Below are 26,531 nucleotides of genomic sequence, written 5' to 3' on the forward strand. Positions count from 1 at the left end.
CCAGTCCTCCACTGGAGGACCAAAGTCTCGCTGGTAGCGGCGCAGAGAGGCCGCGCGGGGTGGCGGCGCTCCACGCGTCACTTCCGGTGCGACCGGGGCAGCCTCCGGCAGCGCGGGAGCGAGCGTGGGGGTGAGATGGGGGCATGAGGGGGTCTGAGGGGGGTCTGAGGGAGTCTGGGAGGGGGTCCGAGGGGTCTGGGGGCGCCCAGGGCGGGTCTGGGAAGGAGATGTGCGGGAAATAGGGGGGTCTGAAAGGGGCGTGGGGCGAGCCTGGAGGGTCTGGGAGTGAGATGGGGTGAAATGGAGGGGGCCAGGGGGCATCTGAGGCGTGACAGAGGGGTATGGGGGGAGGCTGGAGGGTCTGGGAGTGAGATGAGGGGGAGATGAAGGGATCTGAAGGGAGATGGGGGAGCAAAGGGGAGGATATGGGGGAGTCCAGAGGGCGTTTGGGGAGTGACAGGGGGGTCTGGGGTGTTTAAATGGTCTGGAGGGGGAACCTAGAGGGGCCCGAGGGGGTTGGAGCAACTCTAGGGTGGTCTGGGAGAAGAGAGGGGAGTCTGGGGGAGTCCAGGTGGGGTCTCAGGGGAGATGGGGGAGTCCAGGGGTGTTTGGGGGATTGTCTGAAAGGTCTGGGGGGGGGGGAAGTAGGGGAATTGAGCCGGGAGGGGGAGTTGGGGGGGAAATGGGAGTGATCCAAGGGGGTGTCTGTGGTAAAAGCAGGGGAGAGATTAGGGGGGGGCAGTGTCAAGTGGGTCGGGGGAGTGTGGAACAGCACCCCCCTGATTTTTTGTTTCTTTTTGGTTTTTAGGTGCTTCTGGGGACCTCCTGAGGGGGGGGGGGGGGGCACCTCTCTTTTTTTTTTTTTTTTGAGGTACCTGAGGCCCCCCCCCTAAAATGTATGCAGTTTACAAGCAGGCTCACCCCCCCACGGGGCTGGAATTTGCCCTTTTCTGCCATTTTTTCTCCCCCGCCGAAAAGAACCTGGTGGTGGCCGGAACCTCCCAGCTCTACGTCTATCGCCTCAACCACGACTGCGAGGTCAGCACACAGACCCTGCCCCCGCTGCCTCAGGACCCCTCCCTCAATTTGTAACTCCCCCCTAACACCCTCCCCCCCCCCCTTCCCCCCCCCAATACATTTAAGGGGTTGAAAAATGAAGGGGAGAGGGGTGAGTCTTAAGCTTGTTGTGTGCTTTCTCTTCGCAGACTGGAGCTAAAGGAGACAGGAATGGGGGTAAGTAGCCCCCTCCCCCACTTTTAGGATCTCTTCCCCAGCCAATTTTGGGGCCCTCACCCCTTTTTTTGGCAACTCCCCCACCTCCATGTTTGAGTCACCCACCCCATTTTTGAGCCCCCCCTGTTCATTTTGGGCTGTCCCATGTTTTAGGGCCTCCTCGCCCTATTTTTAAGCTCCTTAAGCCATATCCGGGGCCTCCTCCCCATTTTTAGGCTGCCCCCTCCCCCCAACCCATTTTGGGGCGATCCTCCCCAGTTTGGGACCCTCACCCTTTGTTTTGGGGCTCCCCCCATCTCCATTTCTGAGCCCCTTGCCCCATTTCTGAGCCCTCTCCTTCATTTTGGGACCCCCCCCCCTCACCCTGTTTTTAAGCTTCTCAGGTTGCATTTGGGGCCCCGGCCTCGTTTTTGGGATGCCCTCTCCCCATTTTGGGGCACACCTCCCCTCCCCCCCCCACTTCAGGACCCTCCCCCTGAGGTTGCCACCCTTCTTGTTTTAGAAGGCAAAGGGCACAAGGAGAAGCTGGAGCTGGTGGCCTCCTTCTCCTTCTTCGGCAACGTCATGTCCATGGCCAGCGTCCAGTTGGCCGGGGCCAAGCGCGATGCTTTGCTCCTCAGCTTCAAGGATGCCAAGGTGGGACCCCAAAAATCATTTCAACTCCCCCCTCCAAAAACCTCCAGCCCTCCCCAAGAGCACCTCAAAACCTCCCCCCTTAACCCCATCTTCTTCCTCTTCCAGCTCTCGGTGGTGGAGTACGACCCTGCCACCCATGACCTGAAGACCCTCTCGCTGCACTACTTTGAGGAGCCTGAGTTGAGGGTTGGTGGCATCACCCAGGAGCTTCTTGGGGGGCTTCTGATCTACAAGACCCCCAAACTACTTCCCAACCTCCTTGATTTCACCTCTTTCCTGGCACAAGCACCATCATGCTGGGATGAGAACCTGCCTTAGATCCTTCCTCACTGTCCGTGGGTGGTGGTTGTGGGGTGCCCCTGAGCTCTGAAGCCCCTGAGCTTGGTTGAAGCCTTCTCCAGAGCTGTGGCTGGGGGCTGAGAGTTTCTCCTGAGCTATGGGTGGTGGGTGAGAGGTTCTGCTGAGCTGGGGGTGGTGTCTGAGGGCTTCTGCCTGGCTTTGGTTGGTGTCTGAGGGGTCGTGCCCAGGTTTGGCCGGTGTCTGAGGGGCTGTGCCCGGCTCTGGCCGGTGTCTGGGGCCCGTGCTGAGCGCTGTGCCCGGCTCTGGCCGGTGTCTGGGGGGCTGTGCCCGGCTCTGGCCAGTGTCTGGGGGGCTGTGCCCGGCTCTGGCCGGTGTCTGGGGCCCATGCTGAGCTCTGTGCCCGGCTCTGGCCGGTGTCTGGGGCCCGTGCTGAGCTCTGTGCCCGGCTCTGGCCGGTGTCTGGGGCCCGTGCTGAGCTCTGTGCCCGGCTCTGGCCAGTGTCTGGGGGCTGTGCCCGGCTCTGGCCGGTGTCTGGGGCCCGTGCTGAGCGCTGTGCCCCTGTGCCCACCCCTGTGCCCGCAGGATGGCTTCGTGCAGAACGTGCACATCCCGCGGGTGCGGGTGGACCCCGACGGGCGCTGCGCGGTGATGCTGATCTACGGCACCCGGCTGGTGGTGCTGCCCTTCCGCAGGGACAGCCTCAGCGAGGAGCACGACGGGCTGGTGGGAGAGGGGTGAGGAGCTGCTGCTCACGCCGGATCCTCCGGGGGAAGGCTTGGGGGGGGGAAGGGTGGAGCTCGGAAGGTTGAGGAAGAGGTTGGTTGGTGCCTGGAGCTACCCAAGGTGGTCTCCCCAGGATTGGTTTTAGGTCCAGTCTGGGTCAAGGTGGAGGAAGTTGGAGGTTTTCAGGAGGTGAGGGCCTCTCAAGGTGGAGGAAGGGGCAAGGGAGGCTTTTAAGAGGTTCTTCTCCCATAGGATTCTCCTGTGGAAGGGTTGGGTGGGGGGAGTGGGCTGTGAGGTGGGGGAAGGGTGGAGCTCGGGAGGGGGGGAAGGATGGAGCTTGGAAGGGGGGGGAAGGATGGAGCTTGGAAGGGGGGGAAAGGATGGAGCTTGGAAGGATGGGGAAGGATGGAGCTTGGAAGGGGGGGGGAAGGATGGAGCTTGGAAGGGGGGGGAAGGATGGAGCTTGGAAGGGGGGGGAAGGATGGAGCTTGGAAGGGGGGGGAAGGATGGAGCTTGGAAGGGGGGGAAAGGATGGAGCTTGGAAGGGGGGGAAAGGATGGAGCTTGGAAGGGGGGGGAAGGATGGAGCTTGGAAGGGGGGGAAAGGATGGAGCTTGGAAGGGTGGGGAAGGATGGAGCTTGGAAGGGTGGGGAAGGATGGAGCTTGGAAGGGGGGGGAAGGATGGAGCTTGGAAGGGGGGGGAAGGATGGAGCTTGGAAGGGGGGGGAAGGATGGAGCTTGGAAGGGGGGGGAAGGGGTTGTCTGGTGCCTGGAGCTCCTCGTGGTGGTTGAAGGCACCTCCTGAGCTTGGTGTCCCCCCGCAGGCAGAAGTCCAGCTTCCTGCCCAGCTACATCATCGACGTGCGGGAGCTGGACGAGAAGCTGCTCAACATCATCGACATGCAGTTCCTCTATGGCTACTACGAGCCCACCCTCCTCATCCTCTTCGAGCCCAACCAGACCTGGCCAGGGTGAGGCCCTGGCCCTCAGCCCCAGCCCGAGGGCCCGGCCCGGGGCGTGCCCGGGGCGTGACGCTGGCTTTGTCCCCACGCAGGCGGGTGGCGGTGCGGCAGGACACCTGCAGCATCGTGGCCATCTCCCTCAACATCATGCAGAAGGTCCACCCTGTCATCTGGTCCCTCAGCAACCTCCCCTTCGACTGCACCCAGGCCTTGGCTGTCCCCAAGCCCATCGGTGGGTGGCGCCGTGGCGGCGGTGCCGTGGCGACGTCACGGTGACGTCACGGTGACGTCACGGTGCTGACGGTGGCCTCTCCTCTCTGCCTGGCAGGAGGGGTGGTGATCTTCGCTGTCAACTCCTTGCTCTACCTCAACCAGAGTGTCCCACCCTATGGGGTGGCCCTCAACAGCCTCACCAACGGCACCACTGTCTTCCCCCTGCGTAAGGGCTACCTCCCCCCTCTTCCTCACCCTTCTCTTCCTCCTTGCCCTCATGGTCTGCTCCTTGTCCTTCCTGCTTCACCCTTCTCTTCCTCCTTCTCCTCTTCCTCACCGAGCTGTGTTTCTTTGTGCTTCTCCTCATTGTGCTCCTCTTACTCCTCTTCCTTCTCCTCCCTCCTCCTCTTTTTCCTTCTCCTCCCTTTCTTCCTTCTCCTCCCTTTCTTCCTTCTCCTCCCTTTCTTCCTTCTCCTCCCTTTCTTCCTTCTCCTCCCTTTCTTCCTTCTCCTCCCTTTCTTCCTTCTCCTCCCTTTCTTCCTTCTCCTCCCTTTCTTCCTTCTCCTCCCTTTCTTCCTTCTCCTCCCTTTCTTCCTTCTCCTCCCTTTCTTCCTTCTCCTCCCTTTCTTCCTTCTCCTCCCTTTCTTCCTTCTCCTCCCTTTCTTCCTTCTCCTCCCTTTCTTCCTTCTCCTCTTCCCTCCTCCCCACCCTCTTTCTCCTCATTGTCCTTGTCTTTCTCTCCTCTTCCTCCTTTTCCTCATTCCCCTCTTTCTTCTCTTTTCTCCTTCCTCCTTTCTCTGCTCCCCTTTTCCTCCTCCTCCTCCTCCCCTCATTGGGGTCTCCCCTCACCCTCTCTTTTTGCCCCCTGCTCAGGGATCCAGGATGGGGTGAAGATGACTCTGGACTGCGCCCAGGCCACCTTCATCTCCTATGACAAGATGGTCATCTCCTTGAAGGGGGGCGAGATGTAAGCCATGGGGAGCCAGCACCCAGCTGTGGGGGCTCAGAGTCCCTCTGCTCAACCTTGTCCCCTTCTTGTCCCCAGCTACGTCCTGACGCTGATCACGGACGGGATGCGCAGCGTCCGCTCCTTCCACTTCGACAAGGCTGCCGCCAGCGTCCTCACCACCTGCGTAAGGCCCAGCAGGGACCTCGGGGCCCCTCCTGCTGTCCCCTCAGTGTCCTCCTCATGGCCTTTTTTTGTCCCCAGATGGTGACCCTGGAGCCTGGCTACCTGTTCCTGGGGTCCCGCCTGGGGAACTCGCTGCTGCTCAAGTACACGGAGAAGCTGCAGGAGCCCCCAGCCAGCGCCGGCAAGGAGCCCCTCGACAGGCAGGTGGGGACCTGGGACACCCCAGCGGGCTCACAGCCCCTCATTCCTGCTCCCCATATCCCCTGCTGGCTCTCCAACATCATCCTGAGTCCTTCTGGGTCCCCACATCCCCTGCTGGCTCTCCAACGTCATCCTGAGTCCTTCTTGGTCCCCACATCCCCTGCTGGCTCTCCAACATCATCCTGAGTCCTTCTTGGTCCCCACATCCCCTGCTGGCTCTCCAACATCATCCTGAGTCCTTCTTGGTCCCCACATCCCCTGCTGGCTCTCCAACATCATCCTGAGTCCTTCTTGGTCCCCACATCCCCTGCTGGCTCTCCAACATCATCCTGAGTCCTTCTTGGTCCCCACATCCCCTGCTGGCTCTCCAACATCATCCTGAGTCCTTCTTAGTCCCCACATTCCCTGCTGGCTCTCCAACGTCATCCTGAGTCCTTCTTGGTCCCCACATCCCCTGCTGGCTCTCCAACATCATCCTGAGTCCTTCTTAGTCCCCACATTCCCTGCTGGCTCTCCAACGTCATCCTGAGTCCTTCTTGGTCCCCACATCCCCTGCTGGCTCTCCAACATCATCCTGAGTCCTTCTTGGTCCCCACATCCCCTGCTGGCTCTCCAACATCATCCTGAGTCCTTCTTAGTCCCCACATTCCCTGCTGGCTCTCCAACGTCATCCTGAGTCCTTCTTGGTCCCCACATCCCCTGCTGGCTCTCCAACATCATCCTGAGTCCTTCTTAGTCCCCACATCCCCTGCTGGCTCTCCAAACATCATCCTGGGTCCTTCCTGGTCCCCAGATCCCCATCTCATGTCCCCAGATCCCCCACATTCCTGATCCCCAAATCCCATCTTGTGTCCCCAAACCCTTGTCCCGTGTCCCCAAAGCCCCATGTTGAGGTCCCAGAGCTCAGTACCCATGTCCTGGCTCCCCAAACTCCCTTTCTGGGTCCCCACATCCCCATCCCAGGTCCCCAGACCCCCAGCCTGGGTCCTTCTTGGTCCCTAACCCCCTGTCCTGGTCCTCAAACCCCCAATCCTGGGACCCCAGACCTCCATTTTTGCTCTCCAAGCCCTGAGACCCCAGACCCCATCTTGTGTCCCCTACCAGCTGGGATCCCCAAACCCCAGTTTGGAGTCCCCAGACCCCATCTGGTGTCCCCTAACCCCCCTTTCCAGGTCCCCAAAGCGTTGTCTGAGGTCCCCCAGCCCCCCTTCTTGTGTCCCCACACCTTGGGGGCAGTTCTGGGAGCCCCATCTCTTGTGTCCCTCTCAACAGGAGGAGCCCCCCCTGAAGAAGAAGCGCTCAGAGTCCTCGGGGGGCACTTGGGCAGGTGGGTCACAAGTGTCTGGGCCACCCCAGGGCCACCTGGGTCACCCCAGGCCACCCTGGACCCCACCAAAGCCTCCCTGGGTGGCTTCAAGAGGGTGTCCCCACCGTGGCATGGCAGAGGAGAAGGGGGGGTCCTGTTGTCACCAAGGGGGTAACACAGTGAGAGGGGGTGAGGAGGTGGTGAGGAGGTGATTCAGGACAGGGGGATGCCATGGGGCAAGGAGGCTGACAGTGTGGGCATGAGGGAGTGCCAGGGGAGGTGAAATGGTGACAGTGGGGACGAGAGAGGGGATAGGTGGCGTGGTGCCAGGGGAGGAGCTGCCATTGCTCCAGGGGGCTTGATGCCAGGGTGCCAGGATAGCAGGGGGGTGACAGCAGGCCCGGTGGGTGCCAGGGCAGGTGCCAGGGCAGGTGCCAGGTGTCCCTTTGTCCCCAGGCCCCGGCGGAAAGTCTGCGGCGCAGGACGAGGTGGACGAGATCGAGGTGTACGGCAGCGAGGCGCAGTCGGGGACGCAGCTGGCCACCTACTCCTTCGAGGTGGCTTTGGGCCCTTCCTGGCCCCTCCCTGGCCCCCTGCTGTCACCTCCCCAGGCCACTCACCGCCCCCTCTCTGTGCCCCAGGTCTGTGACAGCATCCTCAACATCGGGCCCTGCGCCAACGCCGCCATGGGGGAGCCAGCCTTCCTGTCCGAGGAGGTGACACACCTGGCCCAGGGTCCCCCTGCTGGTCCCCCTGCCCTGTCCCCCTCTTGGTCCTTTCCCTGTCCCCTTCCTTGTCCTCCTCTTTCTCCCTTCTTTGTCCCCTCTCCTTGTCCTCCTCCTCTGTCCCCTCTTTGTGCCCTCTTTGTCCCTCTCCTGTCCCCTTCCCCGTCCCCCTGGTGCCACCACCTGTCCTGTCTGCATCCCAGTTCCAGAACAGCCCAGAGCCAGACCTGGAGATCGTGCTGTGCTCAGGCTATGGCAAGAACGGGGCCCTCACCGTGCTGCAGGTAAGGCCAGTGCCCACCAGTGCCCCCAGGTGCCTCCCAGTATCCCCTTGTGCTTCACCAAGACCCTCCCAGTCCCTGCCCCTGCCCAGTGCTTCCAAATTCCTCACAGTGTTCCCCCAGTCCTTCCCCCTCCTCTCCCCCTCCTCCCCAGTTCCCTCCAGTATCCTTCCACTTCCCTCCCGGTCCCTTCTGCTTCCCTCCCAGTGCTCCCTCTTCCCTCCCACTCCCCTCCAGTTCCCTCCCAGTCCTTTCCAGTACCCTCCCAATCCCCTCCCAACCTCCCCTGCTCCATCCCCACTCCACCCTGAGTCCTTCCCAGTGCCTCCCAGTGCCTCCCAGCACCGTTCAAGGCCTGTTTCAGTTGCAGCCTCCCTGGCAGGTCAGATACCGGTGCCAGATCCAAGGCTGGGCACAACCAGGGCTGACCCCCCCAAACCTTGGGGTTCTGCCTGTATTTACCCAGCTACAACCCCAGCATGGCCCAGTTTAACCCCAGCATGGCCCAGTTTAACCCCAGCATGGCCCAGTTTAACCCCAGTATGCCCCACAGAGGAGCATCAGGCCCCAGGTGGTGACGACCTTCGAGCTGCCTGGCTGCTATGACATGTGGACTGTGATTGCTGGGGGCAAGAAGGACAAGGTGGGGGCTTACTGGGAGCACTTTGGGGGTGTTACTGGTACCATGTGTTGGAGGGGGCACTGGTGATACTGGGGGCACTGGGAGCAGCTGTGAAGGGGTCTTTGCACCACCAGTGATAGTGGGAGCACTCTGGGAGGTGGTTATTGGTACCATTAGGACCAGTCTGGGGGTTACTGGTGATACTGGGAGTGCTTTGTAGGGATTGCTGGTACCTTTAGGAGCCACTTGGTAGGGTTGCTGGGGATCCTGGGAGCACTGGGAGCGGTTTGAGGGGTTGTTTGTATCACCAGGTCCAGCCTGGGGGGATCCTGGCACCGTTAGGAAGCAGTTAGGGAGGTTAGTGGTGGTACTGGGAGCACTTTGGGGGTGTCACTGGTGTCATTAGCAGCCGTCTTGGGGGGTTCCTGGGGATGCTGGGGACACTAGGAGCGCTCTGGGGGGTGTCATTGGGACTGTTAGGACCAGTTTGGGGGGTTCCTGGTGACCCTTGGGACCCTGGGAGCACCCTGGGGGGGTCTTTGGCGCCATCAAGGCCAGGCTGGGGGCATCTTGAGGTCATGAGAAGCAGTCTGGGGGCATTGCTGCTTCTACTGGTGACAGTTTGGGGGGGGGGGAGTTTTGCCTCCCCAGCAGTAACCCCAGTGGGGTTTTCTGTCCCCTTGCAGCCCCCTGAGGCCACAGGAGGTGACAAAGGTGACAAGGAATCCCCAGTGCCCCCAGCCCCTGCTGGGGAGGAGGAGGAGGAGGAGGGGGGGGCGCAGCGCCATGGCTTCCTCATCCTCAGCAGGGAGGACTCCACCATGGTGAGGCACTGGGAGGCACCTGGGTGGCATCTTGGGTAGCATCTGGGGGCTGTGGTGGCTTCTGGGGTGTCCCCTGGGTGCCCTTGGCACCCATTTGGTGGCCAGGAGCCTTCCCTGAGGACATCAGCAGGTGCTGGGAGGGACTGGAAGGTAGCTGGGTGGCATCTCGGGTGGCAGCTGGGTGTCCCCCGGGTTGTTCTGTGGGTCTTGGGTGTCACCTGAGTGTCCCCTGGGTCACCTGAGTGTCCTCAGAGTGTATGCTGGATGTCCCCTGGGGCCTGGGCATCAGCTGGCTGTCCCTTCAGTGTCCCCTGGGTGTCCCCTGGGTGTCCCTTCAGTGTCCCCTGCATCTGGGCTATCTGCTGAGTGTCTCCTGCATGTCCTGTGATCACTGTGGTGGCTTCTGGGGTGTCCCTTGGGTGGCAAGGTCGGTGCTGGACGTCACTGGGGTGTCCCCTGGGTGCCATTCTGAGTGCTGGACGTCACTGGGGCGTCCCCTGGGTGCCATTCTGGGTGCTGGACGTCACTGTGCCGTCCCCTGGGTGCCATTCTGGGTGCTGGATGTCACTGTGCCGTCCCCTGGGTGCCATTCTGGGTGCTGGATGTCACTGTGCCATCCCCTGGGTGCCATTCTGGGTGCTGGATGTCACTGTGCCGTCCCCTGGGTGACTCCTGGACGTCTCCTGATTGCCGTGGTGGCTCCTGGGGCGTCCGTTAGGTGCCGTGGTGGCTCCTGGGGCGCGCCCTGGTTGCTGTGGTGCCTCTGGGTGTCCCTTCACCCCTCTGTGTGCCCCCCCAGATCCTGCAGACGGGGCAGGAGATCATGGAGCTGGACACCAGTGGCTTTGCCACCCAAGGCCCCACGGTCTTCGCGGGCAACATCGGCGACAACCGCTACATCGTGCAGGTGTCGCCCCTGGGCATCCGCCTGCTGGAGGGAGGTGAGTGCTGCCTGAGCCCTGCCTGCTCGGCCCTGCCTGTGCCCTGAGTGGCCCTTGGCTCCTCTGCTGGCTGCTGGGCTGTCCCCTGCGTACCCTTCGCAGCCTTTTGGAGCCCCAAACTCTTCTTCACGGGCGTCGGGTGGGGGCTGGGTGTCCCCTGGGTGTCCCCTGGGTGTCCCCTGGGTGGCACCCGTGTGCTTGGGTGTCCCCTGGGTGTCCCCTGGGTGGCACCCGTGTGCTTGGGTGTCCCCTGGGTGTCCCCTGGGTGGCACCCGTGTGCTTGGGTGTCCCCTGGGTGTCCCCTGGGTGGCACCCGTGTGCTTGGGTGTCCCCTGGGTGGCACCTGGGTGCGGTGGTGGCTTCTAGAGTGGCCCCTGGCCGCCCTTCACGCCCTTTTGGTGGCCAAGTCCCTTCTCCAAGGACACTGGATAGATACTTGGGGTCACCTGGCTGTCCCCTGAGTGTCCACTGGGTGCTGTGGTAGCTTCTGGGGTGTCCCCTGGGTGCCCTTTGGTGAGCAAAGGTCTTCTCCAAAACGCTGGGTGGGCGGTGGGCGACGCTGAGTGGCACTGGGAAGCATCTGGGTGTCCCCTTAGTGTCCCCTGGGTGCTGTGGTGGCTTCTAGAGTGTCCCCTGGGTGTCCTTCACACCCTTTTGGTAGGGAAGACCCTTGTCCAAGGACACTGTGTGGGTGCTGGGTGTCCCTTTAGTGTCCTTCACACTCTGTAAGGAGCCCAACCCCCTTCTCCAAGGACAGTGGGTGGGTCCTGGCTGTCCCTTGGGTGTCTCCTGGCTGTCCCTTGGGTGTCCCTTGCCCTCAGCTGTGTGTCCTTGCTGCCCCCAGTGAACCAGCTGCACTTCATCCCGGTGGACCTGGGCTCTCCCATCGTGCACTGCGCGGTGGCCGACCCCTACGTGGTGCTGCTGAGCGCCGAGGGCCAGCTCACCATGTTCGTGCTCAAGAGTGACACCTACGGGGGCAGGACACACCGGCTCAGCCTGCAGAAACCCCCCCTGCAGCAGGTGAGGGCCACAGCAGCCCGGCCAGCCGCCTGCTGGCGCCCAAAACCCGCCCAGGAGGGTGCTGGGGGCGCTGGGGGGACCGAGGAACCACCCGAAGGGGTGCTGGGGGCACCAAGGAACAGTCAAAGGCAGTGCTGATGTCACCAGAGGTACCCAAGAGCCAACCAAAGAGGTCCTGGTGGTGATAAAAATGAGCTTCAGAGGGGTTCTGGTGTCACTGGTGGGGCCAAAACCCCAACCAAACGGGGTCTGGTGGTGCCAAAGCCAGTCCAGACTGGGTTCATTGGTGCCAAAGCCAGTCCAGACTGGGTTTATCAGTGCCAAAGCCAGTCCAGACTGGGTTCATTGGTGCCAAAGCCAGTCCAGACTGGGTTCACTGGTGCCAGAGCCAGTCCAGACTGGGTTCATTGGTGCCAGAGCCAGTCCAGACTGGGTTCACTGGTGCCAGAGCCAGTCCAGACTGGGTTTATCGGTGCCAAAGCCAGTCCAGACTGGGTTCATTGGTGCCAAAGCCAGTCCAGACTGGGTTCATTGGTGCCAAAGCCAGTCCAGACTGGGTTTATCAGTGCCAAAGCCAGTCCAGACTGGGTTTATCGGTGCCAAAGCCAGTCCAGACTGGGTTCATTGGTGCAAAAGCCAGTCCAGACTGGGTTTATCAGTGCCAAAGCCAGTCCAGACTGGGTTCATTGGTGCCAAAGCCAGTCCAGACTGGGTTTATCAGTGCCAAAGCCAGTCCAGACTGGGTTCACTGGTGCCAAAGCCAGTCCAGATTGGGTTCACTGGTGCCAAAGCCACTCCAGACTGGGTTCACTGGTGCCAGAGCCACTTCAGACTGGGTTCACTGGTGCCAAAGCCAGTCCAGATTGGGTTCACTGGTGCCAAAGCCACCCCAGACTGGGTTCATTGGTGCCAAAGCCAGTCCAGATTGGGTTCACTGGTGCCAAAGCCAGTCCAGACTGGGTCTGGTGGCACCAAACCAGGTCTGGGGATTCCAAACCATCCCCAGCTGGTTCCCACTGATGCCCACTTGTGCTCCCTGACTGTTTCCTACTGCTGCCAAGCCCCCTCCCAGAGCACTCCCCCCACCCTCCCAGTTGCTGCCTGTTTGCCCTGCAGGCCTCCAAAGTGATTGCCCTGTGCCTGTACCGGGACCTGAGCGGCCTCTTCACCACCGAGAGCCGCGCCAGCACCCCCCGCGAGCAGCCACCCCGCACCCCCACCCAGCAGGAGACCCTCATCCAGGACATCGGGTACTGCCAGCGGGGGGGCACCCGGGGGGGCTTCTGGGGTGTCCCCTGGGGTGTCCCCTGAGTGCCCTTCGCACCCCTTTGGTGGGCAAAACCCCTTCTCCGAGGGCATCGGGGTGTTGGGGGGCACTGGGTGGTACCTGGGTGGCAACTTGGGTGCTGTGGTGGCTTCTGGGCTGTGCCTGGGTGCCCTTCTCACCCTTTGTGGGACCCAAACCCCTTCTCTAGGCCATCAGCAGTGGGTTCTGGGTGCCTCTTGAGTGTCCCTTGGGTGCCACCAGGGTGCTGAGCTGGCTCTTGGCTGTGCCCTGGCTGGGTGCTGCGGTGGCTTCTGTGTGGTGTCCCTGGGCGCCCTTCACACCCTTTGTGGGACCCAACCCCCTTCTCTAGGCCATCAGATGGGTGCTGGGTGTCCCATGGGTGTCACCTGGGGTGCCACCAGGGTGCTGAGCTGGCTCTTGGCTGTCCCCTGGGTGCTGTGGTGGCTTCTGTGGTGTCCCTGGGTGCCCTTCACACCCTTTGTGGGACCCAACCCCCTTCTCTAGGCCACCAGATGGGTGCTGGGTGTCCCATGGGTGTCACCTGGGGTGCCACCAGGGTGCTGAGCTGGCTCTTGGCTGTCCCCTGGGTGCTGTGGTGGCTTCTGTGTGGTGTCCCTGGGTGCCCTTCACACCCTTTGTGGGACCCAACCCCCTTCTCTAGGCCATCAGATGGGTGCTGGGTGTCCCATGGGTGTCACCTGGGGTGCCACCAGGGTGCTGAGCTGGCTCTTGGCTGTCCCCTGGGTGCTGCGGTGGCTTCTGTGTGGTGTCCCTGGGCGCCCCTCAGTGGCACCCCAGCCCCTTGCCGCGGCTATCGGCAGGGGGTTGCGGGCGCCCCCGGCCGGTGCGGCGCGGTGCCGGCGGCACGGTGCCAGCGGCGTCCCCGTGGCAGGGAGTCCGTGGATGACGAGGAGGAGATGCTCTACGGGGACTCGGCCCCCGCGCTGCGCAGCCCTGCCAAGGAGGAGCCCCCGCGGCGCGCCGGCGGCCCGGGGGGGCCGGGGGACCCCCACCAGTACAGGCCGGAGCCCAGCCACTGGTGTGTGCTGGTGCGGGAGAACGGCGCCATGGAGGTGAGGCGGGGCAGGACCCCTCCCCACACCCCCTCCTGGCCCCCCCCCCGGCCCCCTCCCCTCCCTTGCCTCCCCCAGCTGTCCCTTTCCCTGCCCCTCTCCTTGTCCCTGTGTCCTCAACCTGCCCCAACCCGGTCCCCATGTCCCCAACCTTCTCATGTCCCCAACCCATCCCTTTCCCCTGCCTGTTCCCCCCTGTCCCCTGCCCCCTCTCACCTCATCCCTCCTGTGTCCCCAGCTCACTGCTGTGTCCTCGACCCATGTCCCAAATGTTCCTGTGTCCCCAGCCTGTCCTCTTTCTCTGCCTGTTCCTTTCCTGTCCCCTTCCATGTCTCCCTTTACCCCTCCTTTGTCTCCCTTTGTGTCCCCAACCCATGCCCCTCACCTGCCCATTGTCTCTATGCTGGCAACCTGTCCCTGTGTCCCCGTGTCCCCAACCCATCCTTACATCCCCAGCCTGCCCCCCGTGCCCCCAGCCTGCCCCCCGTGCCCCCAGCCTGCCCCCCGTGCCCCCAGCCTGCCCCCATGCCCCCAGCCTGCCCCCCGTGCCCCCAGCCTGCCCCCATGCCCGTGTGTCTTGTGTCAGATCCTGCAGCTGCCGAGCTGGCGCAGAGTGTTCCTGGTGAAGCACTTCGCGGGTGGGCAGCGAGTCCTGGTGGACAGCTTCGGGCACCCCGCGGGCGGCGCCGAGCAGCGCAAGGAGGAGCCTGGCCGCCAGGGGGCGCTGCCGCTCGTCCGGGAGCTGCTGCTCGTGGGGCTGGGCAACCGCCAGAGCCGGCCCTACCTGCTGGTGAGCCACTAGGGGGCGCTGGGAGGGCACTGCCTTGGTGCTGGGTGGGTACTGAAGGGGTCAGGAGGGGGTTTCTGGAGGTGCTGGAGGGCTGCTAGTGGTCAGTGAGGGCTTACTGGTGGCACTGGGAACCCATCAAAGCTGCCTGTACTTACTGGTGGAGCGGGTCTGGTGGTTACTGGTTTGGCACTGGGGGATACTGGTGGGTGCTGGGAGGTGTGAGGGGGTGCTGGAGAGGTGCTTCTGGTCAGGAAGCTCTCATTGGTGGCACTGGGGAGCCACCAAAACTTCCTGTGCTTAACTGGTGAGGAGGACTGCCAGGGCTGGGGCTTCACTGGTGGCTTTCTGGGAGGCTACTGGGAAGCTACTGGGCCTGGAGCTCATCCTGTGCAAGATCATGGAGCAGTCATCCTGAGTGCAGTCACACAGCACTTACAGCATGGCCAAGGGATCAGGCCCAGGAGCAGGGATTCAGGCAGGGCAGGTCCTGCCTGACCAGCCTGATCTGCTTCCATGCCCAGGGGGCTGCCTGGTGGCTGTGGGGCAGGCTGTGGATGGAGTCTGCCTGGACCTCAGCAAGGCCTTTGACACCGTCCCCCACAGCAACCTCCTGGCCAAGCTGGCAGCCCCTGGCTTGGGCAGCAGCTCTCTGAGCTGGGCTAGGAACTGGCTGGAGGCTGAGCCCAGAGAGTGGTGGTGAATGGTGCCACAGCCAGCTGGCAGCCAGGCACCAGTGCTGTGCCCCAGGGAGCAGTGCTGGGCCCTGTGCTCTTTAACATCTGCATTGATGATCTGGAGGAGGGCATTGAGTCCATCAGCAGTAGCTTTGCAGATGACTCCAAGCTGGGGCAGGAGTTGATCTGCTGGAGGGCAGAGAGGCTCTGCAGAGGGACCTGGCCAGGCTGGGCAGATGGGCAGAGGCCAAGGGCAGGAGATTGAACACAGCCAAGTGCTGGGTTCTGCACATTGGCCACAACAACCCCATGCAGAGCTACAGGCTGGGGTCAGAGTGGCTGAGAGCAGCCAGGCAGAGAGGGACCTGGGGGTGCTGGTGGATGGTAGGCTGAACATGAGCCTGCAGTGTGCCCAGGCAGCCAGGAGGGCCAATGGCATCCTGGCCTGCATCAGGAACAGTGTGGCCAGCAGGAGCAGGGAGGTAATTCTGCCCCTGGACACTGCACTGCTCAGGCCACACCTTGAGTCCTGTGTCCAGCTCTGGGCTCCTTGGTTCAGGAAGGAGGTTGAGCTGCTGGAAGGTGTCCAGAGAAGGGCAACAAAGCTGGGGAGGGGTCTGGGGCACAGCCCTGTGAGGAGAGGCTGAGGGAGCTGGGGTTGCTTAGCCTGGAGAGGAGGAGACTCAGGGGAGACCTCATTGCCCTCTACAACTACCTGAAGGGAGGTTGTAGCCAGCTTGGGGTTGGTCTCTTCTCCCAGGCAGCCAGCACCAGAACAAGAGGACACAGTCTCAAGTTGTGCCAGGGGAGGTTTAGGCTGGAGGTTAGGAAGAAGTTCTTCATAGAAAGAGAGATTGGCCATGGGAATGTGCTGCCCAGGGAGGTGGTGGAGTCACCACCCCTGGAGGTGTTCAGGAGGAGACTTGATGTGGTGCTTGGTGCCATGGCTTAGTTGTTCAGGTGCTGTTGGGTGATGAGTTGGACTCGATGATCTTGAAGGTCTCTTCCAACCTGGTCTGGTCTATTTCTTTCCATTCCATTCCATGCCACTCCACTCCCCTCCCCTGGGGCAGGTCCATGTGGACCAGGAGCTGCTGATCTACGAGGCCTTTGCCCACGACTCCCAGCTGGGGCAGAGCAACCTGAAGGTTCGGTTCAAGAAGGTGAGCACTGGGGGCTGCTGGGGGGTCTTGGAGGGCTCTGAGGTGGAGTCTGGGGGTGCTGGAGAGGTGCTACTGGGTAGGGAGGGCTTACTAGGGAACCACCCAAACCATCTGTACTTCCTGGTTTGGCACTGGTGGGTGCCAGGGGGGTACTGGAGGGTCTCGGGGGGGGCTCTGGGGATGCTGCAGGGGTGCTGCTGGGCAGGGAAGTCTTAACTGCTGGCACTGGGGAGCCACCCAAACCATCTGTACTTACTGGTGAGGAGGGCTGGGGGTTACTGGCTTGGCACTGGGGGTTACTGGGCGGTGCCAGGGGGGTCCTGGAGCCCCCAGCCCCCCCTCAGTTCCCTGTCCCCCCTCCCCCCCAGGTCCCTCACAACATCAACTTCCGGGAGAAAAAACCCAAACCCTCCAAGAAGAAGCCGGAGCCTGGGGGGGCTGCAGCTGGGGGGGGAGCCACTGGAGGGACTGGGGGGGCTGGGGGAGGGGCTGGGGGGGGAGCTGCAGGTTCGGGGGGGGCCGCAGAAGAACCGGGGGGACCCCGAGGACGAGTGGCTCGGTTCCGGCCCTTCCAGGACATCTACGGCTACTCAGGGGTGAGCTGGGGGGCTCTGGGACCCCCCCTGACATCCCCAGACCCTGTGGGACCTCCCCAACCCCCCCCAAGCTCCTTGTGAATCCCTCAGACACCTCACAAGCACCTGGGACCCCCCCTGGAGCCCCCACATCTCACAACCTTCCTGAGCACCCCCCCAAAGCCCCTGAGACCACTGCAGGACACCCCCCCCCCCAACTGCCCCTGGGGCCCCTCAAGCCCCCCCAAACCCTCCCTGAGCCTCCCCAAAACCCCCTTTGGACCCCTCCCAACTGGCTTACTGGGACCCCCCATGAGGATCCCCCCCACATCTCTCAAGACCCCCCCCCAACCACTCAGGAACCCCCCAAATCCCTCAGAGCTCCCTCAAAACCCCCTTCAGCCCCCCCAGAGCCCCTTCAAACCCCCACTGGGACCCCTCCCAAACCGCCTGACACCCCCTCAGGACCACCAAAATCTCCTTGTGACCCCCCCCCCCCCCCAACCCCTTCCCAACCACTCAAGAGCCCCCTAGAGCCCCTTCAAACTCCCCCAAACTGGGTCACTGGGACCCCCCCCATCCCCTTGGGACACCCCCCAGAGCCTCAAGAACCCCCCAACCCCCCTTAGAGCTCCCCTAAACCCCTTGGAGCTGCCCCCAAACCCCTTCAAACCCCACTGGGACCCCACCCCAAACTGCCTGGCACCCCCTCAGGATCCTAAAGAACCCCTTGTGACCCCCCCCAACCCTTCCCAACCACCCAAGAGCCCCCAGCCCCCCTCTGAGCTCCCCTAAACCCCTTAGAGCTGCCCTCAAACCCTACTGGGACCCCCCCCCAAACTGCCTGGCACCCCCTCAGGACCCCTAAAGAACCCTTTGTGACCCCCCCCAACCCTTCCCAACCACCCAAGGGCCCCCAGACCCCCTCGGAGCTGCCCCCAACCCCTTAGAGCTGCCCTCAAACCCTACTGGGACCCCACCCCAAACTGCCTGGCACCCCCTCAGGACCCCTAAGAACCCCTTGTGACCCCCCCCAACCCTTCCCAACCACCCAAGGGCCCCCAGACCCCCTCCGAGCTCCCCTAAACCCCTTGGAGCTGCCCTCAAACCCTACTGGGACCCCACCCCAAACTGCCTGGCACCCCCTCAGGACCCCTAAAGAACCCCTTGTGACAACCCCCCCCCCCTTCCCAACCACCCCAGGGCCCCCAGCCCCCCTCGGAGCTGCCCCCAACCCCCTTTTAGCCATCCCGAACCCCCTTCCAACGGCACTGGGACCCCCTCCCCCCTCTCCCCCCCCCCCAGTCTGTGGCACTGGGAGGCTGCTGGAGCCTGAGTGGTTTGCCCCTGCCCAGGTGTTCATCTGTGGGCCCTCCCCCCACTGGCTGCTGGTGACGGGCCGGGGGGCGCTGCGCCTGCACCCCATGAGCATCGATGGCCCCGTCGAGTCCTTCGCCCCCTTCCACAACGTCAACTGCCCCAAGGGCTTCCTCTACTTCAACAGGCAGGTGGGTCTGGGGGGCACCCAGGGGCCTGGGGGTGTTTGGGGGACCCCAGCAGCTCGGTTTGGGGAGGGCCAAAAGGCCTTTTGGGGTGAAGCGGGGAGGGGTCGAGGGAGTGCCCAGAGGTTCCCCAGGGTGCCCTGGGGGCTTAGTGGGGATCGGGGGGGGGGTCCTCAGGGTGGTTAGAGGAGGTCTAGGGGCTTCCTGAAGGTGTCCCAGGGGGGTTTTGGGGGGTCCCTGGGCTTTTAAGGGGTCCCAGCAGCCCTCCTGAGGAGGTTTTGGGGGAGCCAAAGGGGGTCTGGGGGAGTTCAGGGGGGGGTTGAGGGAGCTCTAAGGGGGTTTGGAGGGTGCCAGGGGGCACGAGTGGGGATTTTGGGGGGGGGGGGGGTGTCTCAGGGTGGTCTGAGGAGCTTTGATGGACTTCTGAGCCCTCTCCCAAGTTCTTTGGGGGGGTCCCAGGAGCTTTGGGGGGGTGTCTGGGGGTCCCTTTTGAACTTGGGGTTCCCCGGGGGAGGTGTCCCAGGTTAATTTTGGAGGCGGGGGGGGGGGGGGTCCCAGGATGATTTTAGGGGTCCCAAGTGGATTTTGGGGCATCTCAAGAGGGGTTCAGAAGCTCCAAAGGACTTTGGTGGCTCTCAGAGCTCTTTGGGGGGTTTGAGGGGGGGTCCCTTTCGAATGTGGAGGTGTGCTGGGGCAGTCCTGGAGGGGTTTTGGGGTGTCTCAGGGGGGGTTTTGCAAACGCCTGGGGGCGTTTCAGGCGGCTCTGAGAAGCTCTGAAGGACTTTTGGTGGCTCTCAAAGTTCTTCGGGGGACTCCCAGGAGCTTTAGGGGTTTGGGGGGGGGGGGGGTATCTGGGGAGTCCCTTTGGGGGGGGGGGGTATCTGGGGAGTCCCTTTGGGGGTCCCCAGGGTGAGCTTTTGGGTGGTTGCCAGGTGGCTTTTGAGGCATCTCAGGAAGGTTCGGGAGGCTCCGCAGGGCTTCCCGTGGCTCCCGAGGGGGATCCCGGGGGGGTACCCGGGGGGGGGGGGGTGTCCCTGTTGAGTTCGGGGGTGCCCCCGTTTAGCTGCGGGGCGGGGGTCGCGCAGGGGGAGCTGCGGATCAGCGTGCTCCCTGCCTACCTGTCCTACGACGCGCCGTGGCCGGTCCGCAAGATCCCCCTGCGCTGCACCGCTCACTACGTCGCCTACCACGTGGAGTCCAAGGTACCGCCGGCGGCGCTGCGCGGGGCCGGGGGCCGGCCGCTGGCCCCCGCCCGGGGCTGACGCCCGTGTCCCCTCCTCCCCCCCCCGAGGTGTACGCCGTGGCCACCAGCAGCACCAACCCCTGCACCCGCATCCCGCGCATGACCGGCGAGGAGAAGGAGTTCGAGAGCATCGACAGGGGTCCGGGCGCCGCGCCGCCGCCAGGGGGCGCCAGGGGGCAGCCCCCGCCGTCCCCCGCGTCCCTGTCCCCCTCTGTGTCCTCCTCTTTGTCCTCTTCATGTCATTTGTCCCCCTCTCTGTTCCCCCTCCCTCTCCCCTTCTCTCTCCCCTCCCCCCCTTTGTCCCCTTGTTTGTCCCCACTTGAGCCCTGTGTCCCCAGCTGTCCATAGCTGTCCTCAAGGGTCCCCTCAGACCCCCCCTGCACCCTTCTTTGAGCCCTCTCTGCCTCCAAGCTCTTTGTCCCCTCCTTGTCCCCACTTTGAGTCCTGTGTGCCCCAAGGGTCCCCTCAGACCCCCCCTGCACCCTTCTTTGAGCCCTCTCTGCCTCCAAGCTCTTTGTCCCCTCCTTGTCCCCACTTTTGAGTCCTGTGTGCCTCAAGGGTCCCCTCAGACACCCCCCTGCACCCTTCTTTGAGCCCTCTCTGCCTCCAAGCTCTTTGTCCCCTCCTTGTCCCCACTTTGAGTCCTGTGTGCCCCAAGGGTCCCCTCAGACCACCCCCAGACCCCTCTTTGGGTCACACAAGTCCCCTGTGTCATCCCCCCTCCAAGTCCAATCTCCAACCCTGCCCCAGTATCCCCTCCCTGTCCTCTTCCCTGTCCCCTCGCTGACTCCACCCTGCCCCACCCCCAAGGCCAATGTCCCCCTCAATCCCCACCCCCCCCCTCCCTGTCCCCTGCCCCCCCCTAACCCTCTCTGTCCCTGTGCCCCCCCAGATGACCGCTACATCCCCCCTCAGCAGGAGGCCTTCTCCATCCAGCTCATCTCCCCGGTCAGCTGGGAGACCATCCCCAACACCAGGTGAAAGCCCCTGCAGATGCCACCCCCCCCAGCTGACTGTCCCCAAAGAACACCTCTGGGGGGGGGGGGGTCCTGTCCCTGCTGACCCTCCCTGTGCCTGGTGCCCCCCAGGATCGATCTGGAGGAGTGGGAGCACGTCACCTGCATGAAGACTGTGTCCCTCAAGAGCGAGGAGACCGTTTCGGGCCTCAAGGGCTACGTGGCCGTGGGCACCTGCCTGATGCAGGGCGAGGAGGTCACCTGCAGGGGCAGGGTCAGTCCTGGGGGGGGGTGGAGAGGGCTTCTGGGAGGGGTTGAGGGGGTCTTTGGTTCCAGAAGGCGGCCTTGGAGGCACCCAAGGAGTCTCAAGTGGCTTCCACAGGGTGTTGGAGGAGATCAAAGGAGGTTTGAAGGAGTGTAGGAGAGGTTTGGGAGGGTGTTGAGGGTCCTGGCAGGGGGAAGGTTGTCTCAAAGGGGGTCAGGAGGGGTTTCAGGAGTCTTTGGTTCCACAGATAGGTCTTGGAGACACCCAAGGGGTCTCAGGTGGGTTCTAGGAGCTAGTGAAGGGGGGATCAAAGGTTTGAAGGAAATCAAGGGGGGTCTTGAAGGGGTCTCCAGAGAGTTTTCTGGGGGCCTTGGGGGATCTCAGAGGGGTTCTGGAGGAGTCTTCAGTTCCATAAGGAGGTGCTGAGGGGCACCTGAGGGGTCTCAGGTAGGTTCCAAGAGGTGTGCAGGGGAGAGCGAGAGAGATGTGAGGGACATCAAGAAGGTCTTGAGTTGGTCTCAAGGGCATTTAGGGTGTCTGGGGGGGGGGTGTTGGGGTCTCAAGAAGGTCTTGGGGGACACCCAGGGGTCTGGGTGGAAACCAGGGGATCTTGGAGGCCACCCAAAGATCTGGAGGACACTCAAGGCTCTTGGGGTCCGACAAAGCCTCTTGGGTTTACCAAAGGCTCTGGAGGCCACCCAAAGGCCTTGGTGTCCACCAAGGAATCTCCAGGCCACCTGGAGGCTCTTGGGAGCCATCTAAAGGCCTGGAGGTGACTTGAAGGATGCCATGTGTCCCACCCCAGATCCTGATCATGGACATCATCGAGGTGGTGCCGGAGCCTGGGCAGCCCCTGACCAAGAACAAGTTCAAGGTCCTCTACGAGAAGGAGCAGAAGGGGCCAGTGACAGCCCTGTGCCACTGCAACGGCTACCTGGTGTCTGCCATCGGCCAGAAGGTGCCACCAGCGCCCTGGGGACAGCCTGCTAGGGGGTCAGGGGACACCAAAGGGTGTGCTCAAGGGGGTGAGGGGCCAGCAGAGTGTCCTCAAGGGGTTGAGGGACCATCAGGAGGTTGGGAACCCAGCAGGAGGTGTCCTGGTGGGGCTGGGAACCCAGCAGGAGGTGTCCTGGTGGGGCTGGGAACCCAGCAGGAGGTGTCCTCAAGGGGCTGGGAACCCAGCAGGAGGTGTCCTGGTGGGGCTGGGAACCCAGCAGGAGGTGTCCTGGTGGGGCTGGGAACCCAGCAGGAGGTGTCCTGGTGGGGCTGGGAACCCAGCAGGAGGTGTTTCCTCGGGGGTGGAGGTGCCACTGAGGGCTGGAGGGCCTTAATGAGGCATTGGGGACAGTCTGGGAGGGGACCAAGGGCCACCAAAAGGTGTCCTCAAAGGGTTGAGGAGCCACCAAAAGGTGTCCCATGGGGGTTGAGGGGTGGCCAAGAGCTTAGGGACAACCTGGGAGGGGGGACAGGGGACATCATCAAATGGTGTGCACCCTCAAGGGGGTGAGGGGCCAGCCAGGGGGCCAGAGAGTTGATCAGGAGCTGATGAGTGAGCTTGGAGGTCTTGCAGGCCCCACCAGAGGTCTGTTCCGAGTGACTCGAGGAACCACCGAGGTCTCGAGCATCCACCAGGGCCTTGGGGACCCAGGTTCTCGGGGAGCCACTGGGGTCTGGGGGCTCCCCAGGGCCTGGAGGAGCTGCATGGCGCTGCAGCTGCGCTCGGTGCCCCCCTGCAGATCTTCCTGTGGAGCCTGAAGGACAACGAGCTGACGGGCATGGCCTTCATCGACACCCAGCTCTACATCCACCAGATGATCAGCGTCAAGAACTTCATCCTGGCCGCCGACGTCATGAAGAGCATCTCCCTGCTGCGCTACCAGGAGGAGAGCAAGACCCTGTCCCTCGTCAGCAGGGTGAGCGGGCCGCCGGGGGGCGCTAGGGGGCGCCGGGGGGCCGGCACCGCGCCGCCGCCGCCGCCGCCGGGGGCTCAGCCTCTGCCCGCCGCCCCCCGCAGGATGCCAAGCCCCTGGAGGTCTACAGCGTGGACTTCATGGTGGACAGCACCCAGCTGGGCTTCCTGGGTGAGCTCAGGGGGGCTTGGTGGGGTCATGGTGGAGCCATGGGCGGCTTGAGGGGCTTGGGGAGCTTGGTGGGGTCAGGGGGGGCTTGGTGGTGCCACCAGGGGGGCCTGGTGGGACCTTAGGTGGCTTGGTGGGGTCATGAGGGGCTTGGTAAGGTCATGGGGGGCTTGGTAAGGTCATGGGGGGCTTGGTGGGGTCATGGTGGAGTCATGAGCAGCTTCAAGGCTCATGGGGAGCCTGGTGGGATCCTGGGGGGCTCAGGGGGGGCTTGGTGGGGCCATGGAGCTCTTGGGGGGAGGTTGGGCTCCTGGCCACGGTGTTGGATGATCCCAAGGCTACCGGTGGCACCAGGGTGGGATGGGGATGGCTCTGTCCTGCCCAGGGCTGGTGGCACTGGTGGCACTGGTGGCACTGGTGGGCACTGGTGGCACTGGTGGGCACTGGTGGGCACTGGTGGCACTGGTGGGCACTGGTGGGCACTGGTGTGGCACTGGTGGCACTGGTGGGCACTGGTGGGCACTGGTGGCACTGGTGGCACTGGTGGGCACTGGTGGCACTGGTGGGCACTGGTGGGCACTGGTGTGCTCTCTCCCCGCAGTGTCGGACCGGGACAGGAACCTGCTGGTCTACATGTACCTGCCTGAGGGTGAGTGCTGGGCACTGTGGTGCCAGCTGCTGCCAGCTGGGTCCCCTAGGGTGCTGTTAGGTACCATTGGGTGCCATGTGTGTGCCAACTGGGTGCTGTATAGGTGTTGATTAGGTGCCATAGGATGCTGTTGGGTGCCAACTGGGTGCCAACTGGGTACCATAGCTTGCTGTGTGGGTGCTGTTGGGTGCCATGTACGTGCCAGCTGGGTGCTGTTGAGTGCCACTGGGTGCCATATAGGTGCCAGCTAGGTACCATAGGATGCTGTGTGGGTGCTGTTGGGTGCCAGCTGGGTACCACAGGATGCTGTGTGGGTGCTGTTGGGTGCTGCTGGGTGCCAGCTAAGTACCATAGGGTGCTGTTGGGTGCCACTGGGTACCACAGGATGCTGCGTGGGTGCTGTTGGGTGCCAGCTGGGTACCACAGGATGCTGTGTGGGTGCTGTTGGGTGCTGCTGGGTGCCAGCTAAGTACCATAGGGTGCCGTTGGGTGCTGTTGGGTGCCAGCTGGGTACCACAGGATGCTGCGTGGGTGCTGTTGGGTGCTGCTGGGTGCCAGCTAAGTACCATAGGGTGCCGTTGGGTGCCGTTGGGTGCTGCTGGGTGCCAGCTAAGTACCATAGGGTGCCGTTGGGTGCCGTTGGGTGCCAGCTGGGTACCGTAGGGTGCCGAGGGGGCGCCCATGGTGTGCTGACTGTGCCCCCTGGGTGTCCCCAGCCAAGGAGAGCCTGGGGGGGCTGCGGCTGCTGCGCAGGGCAGACTTCCACCTGGGCTCGGCGGTGCTGAGCTTCTGGAGGACTCCCTGCCGGGGGGGCGCCGAGGGGCCCCGCAGGGTCAGCGCCTGGGACACCAAACACATCAGCTGGTTCGGTGAGGCAGGGGCTCCCCGGCACGGGGGGGACCCCAAAAACGGGGGGATCCTCGGGGGGGGAGGGGGGGTAATATTTTAGAGGGAGGAGAGGTCTGGGTTGGGGTTGAGGGGGGCACCCCAACGTTTAAGAGAGTCTGAGGGGGGCACCCCAATGTTTAAGAGGGTCTGGGGGGGGGCTGAGGGGAGCACCCCAATGTTTAAGAGGGTCTGGGTTGGGGTTGAGGGGGGCACCCAACACTTGAGGGGCGCTGGGGAGTCCTAAGGGTGCTGGGGAGGGAGATCTGGGGGGGTTGAGGAGATTTTGGAGGGGCATCTGGGGATTTCAGGGGGGTCTGGCTTTGGGGGGGGTCAGTCCCAAATGAGCAGAGGTCCCGGAGGTGGAGTGAGCCAAATCTGGGGGGGAGGAGGGCGGAGGCATTTGGGACTGCACCAACACCCCCCCCCTTCCAACCCCTCATTCTACTCCCCCTGACCTCCTCTTTCCCCTCCTGCCCCCCCCGGATTGCTTTGCCCCCCCCCAGCCACCCTGGACGGGGGCCTGGGGCTGCTGCTGCCGATGCCGGAGAAAACCTACCGCAGGCTGCTGATGCTGCAGAACGCCCTGGGCACCTCCCTGCCCCAGCTGGCAGGCCTCAACCCACGGGCCTTCAGGTGCCCCTGCCCCACTCCTGCCCCACAGCCGCCCCACAGCCGCCCCTCAGCACCCTCTGCCTCGCATTCGTAGCTCCTGCCCCATACTGCTGGCTCCCGCCCCACAGCCGTGGCTCCTGCCCCACAGCCGTGGCTCCTGCCCCACAGCTGTTGGCTCCCCCCCATTCCTCTGGGTCCTGCCCCCTTCCCACTGCTCCTGCCCCACACCTCTGGGTCCCACACCACATCTCTGGGTCCTGCCCCACACCTCTGGGTCCCACACCACATCTCTGGGTCCCGCCCCACACCTCTGGGTCCCGCCCCACACCTCTGGGTCCCACACCACATCTCTGGGTCCTGCCCCACACCTCTGGGTCCCACACCACATCTCTGGGTCCTGCCCCACACCTCTGGGTCCCACACCACATCTCTGGGTCCTGCCCCACACCTCTGGGTCCCACACCACATCTCTGGGTCCTGCCCTGCTTCTCAGGCTCCCACTCTGTACCCGCGGCTCGCACCCTGCGTCCCTGGGTCCCGCCCCATAGCTGCTGTTCCCGCCCCACACCCCTGACTCCCTCCCCACATCTCCTGCTCCCTCCCCACATCTCCTGCTCCCTCCCCACACCCCTGGCTCCCTCCCCACACCCCTGGCTCCCTCCCCACATCTCCTGCTCCCTCCCCACACCCCTGGCTCCCTCCCCACACCCCTGGCTCCCTCCCCACACCCCTGGCTCCCTCCCCACACCGGCGGGTCCCCCCCGGCCGCCCCCCAGCCTCTGGGCCGTGCCCCGCAGGCTGCTGCACGCGGAGCGCCGGACGCTGCAGAACGCGGTGAGGAACGTGCTGGACGGGGAGCTGCTGAGCAGGTTCCTCTACCTCAGCACCATGGAGCGCGGAGAGCTGGCCAAGAAGATTGGCACCACCCCCGACATCGTACGTGGGGCTGCCGGCCGTGGGGCTGCCGGCCGTGGGGCTGCCGGCCCTGAGGCTGCCGGCCCTGGGGCTGCCGGCCCTGGGGCTGCCGGCCGTGGGGAGGGGAAGTGGGGGGCAGGGCTGGAGGGCACTGTGAGGTGGGAGGTCTGGGAGCCAGCCCAGGGGGTTGGGATGGACTTGGGTGTGGGATGTGGGGTTGGGAGCTGTGGGGCTGGGCTAGGGAGCAGGCCGTGGGACAGCGAGGTGTGGGGCAGACAGGGAGGTGTGGGGCAGGCCCACAGGGCTGGGCTGTGAGGCAGGGAGGTGTGGGGCTGGGTGTGGGATGGGGCTGAAGACATCTCGGGGTGGATGCCATGGAGTTGGCCAAGGAGCTTGGGAGGGACTTGGGCAGGGGATATGGGGCAGGGATGTGTGGGGCTGGGATGTGCCCCAGAGATCCATGTCCAGGCTCCCTCTGCCCCACAGCTCCTGCCCCACACATTCCTCCCCCCCCCCCCACCGTGACACCTTTCCCCTCCCCAGATCCTGGAGGACCTGCTGGAGATCGACCGAGTGACAGCTCACTTCTGAGGGGGGCCCACAAGTGCCCCCCAACCCTCTTCCTGTGCCCCACAAGTGCCCCCCGACCCCCTTCCTGTGCCCCACAAGTTTATAAAGAAAGAGTCAAAAATCCCCCCCTGGAGCTGGGACTTCTTGGGGGGTTTATTTGGGGGGCTG

General features: G+C 63.7%; 1 protein-coding gene across 1 annotated transcript; it reads left to right on the forward strand.

The window, feature by feature from the left end:
• The first annotated feature begins 894 nt into the window (after window positions 1–894).
• On the forward strand, window positions 895–26,471 carry CPSF1 (cleavage and polyadenylation specific factor 1). The gene is made up of 38 exons (XM_054167498.1): window positions 895–1,038; window positions 1,206–1,233; window positions 1,736–1,869; window positions 1,975–2,055; window positions 2,752–2,903; window positions 3,717–3,863; window positions 3,947–4,086; window positions 4,183–4,293; window positions 4,941–5,034; window positions 5,113–5,200; window positions 5,278–5,403; window positions 6,676–6,738; window positions 7,177–7,263; window positions 7,348–7,422; window positions 7,635–7,715; window positions 8,266–8,355; window positions 9,021–9,158; window positions 9,958–10,099; window positions 10,944–11,122; window positions 12,239–12,372; window positions 13,303–13,483; window positions 14,070–14,273; window positions 16,021–16,110; window positions 16,479–16,537; window positions 16,622–16,706; window positions 18,041–18,193; window positions 19,273–19,389; window positions 19,479–19,569; window positions 20,323–20,407; window positions 20,519–20,660; window positions 21,457–21,609; window positions 22,388–22,564; window positions 22,666–22,732; window positions 23,331–23,378; window positions 24,095–24,247; window positions 24,770–24,899; window positions 25,676–25,814; window positions 26,337–26,471. Exons 1-38 carry the CDS (start codon window positions 895–897, stop codon window positions 26,382–26,384), a joined length of 4,356 nt encoding a protein of 1,451 aa, XP_054023473.1. The 3' UTR covers window positions 26,385–26,471.
• The last annotated feature ends 60 nt before the right edge of the window (window positions 26,472–26,531 follow it).

Source organism: Dryobates pubescens, chromosome 14, assembly GCF_014839835.1.
Source record: "Dryobates pubescens isolate bDryPub1 chromosome 14, bDryPub1.pri, whole genome shotgun sequence".
NCBI lineage: Eukaryota > Metazoa > Chordata > Aves > Piciformes > Picidae > Dryobates > Dryobates pubescens.

Coding starts and splice junctions, on each gene's coding strand:
- CPSF1 (XM_054167498.1), top strand. CDS start 895: ATGTATGCAGTTTACAAGCAGGCTCACCCCCCCACGGGGCTGGAATTT. Junction 1,039..1,205: donor GCCTCAACCACGACTGCGAG/GTCAGCACACAG, acceptor TTCTCTTCGCAG/ACTGGAGCTAAAGGAGACAG. Junction 16,111..16,478: donor TGAAGGTTCGGTTCAAGAAG/GTGAGCACTGGG, acceptor CCTCCCCCCCAG/GTCCCTCACAACATCAACTT.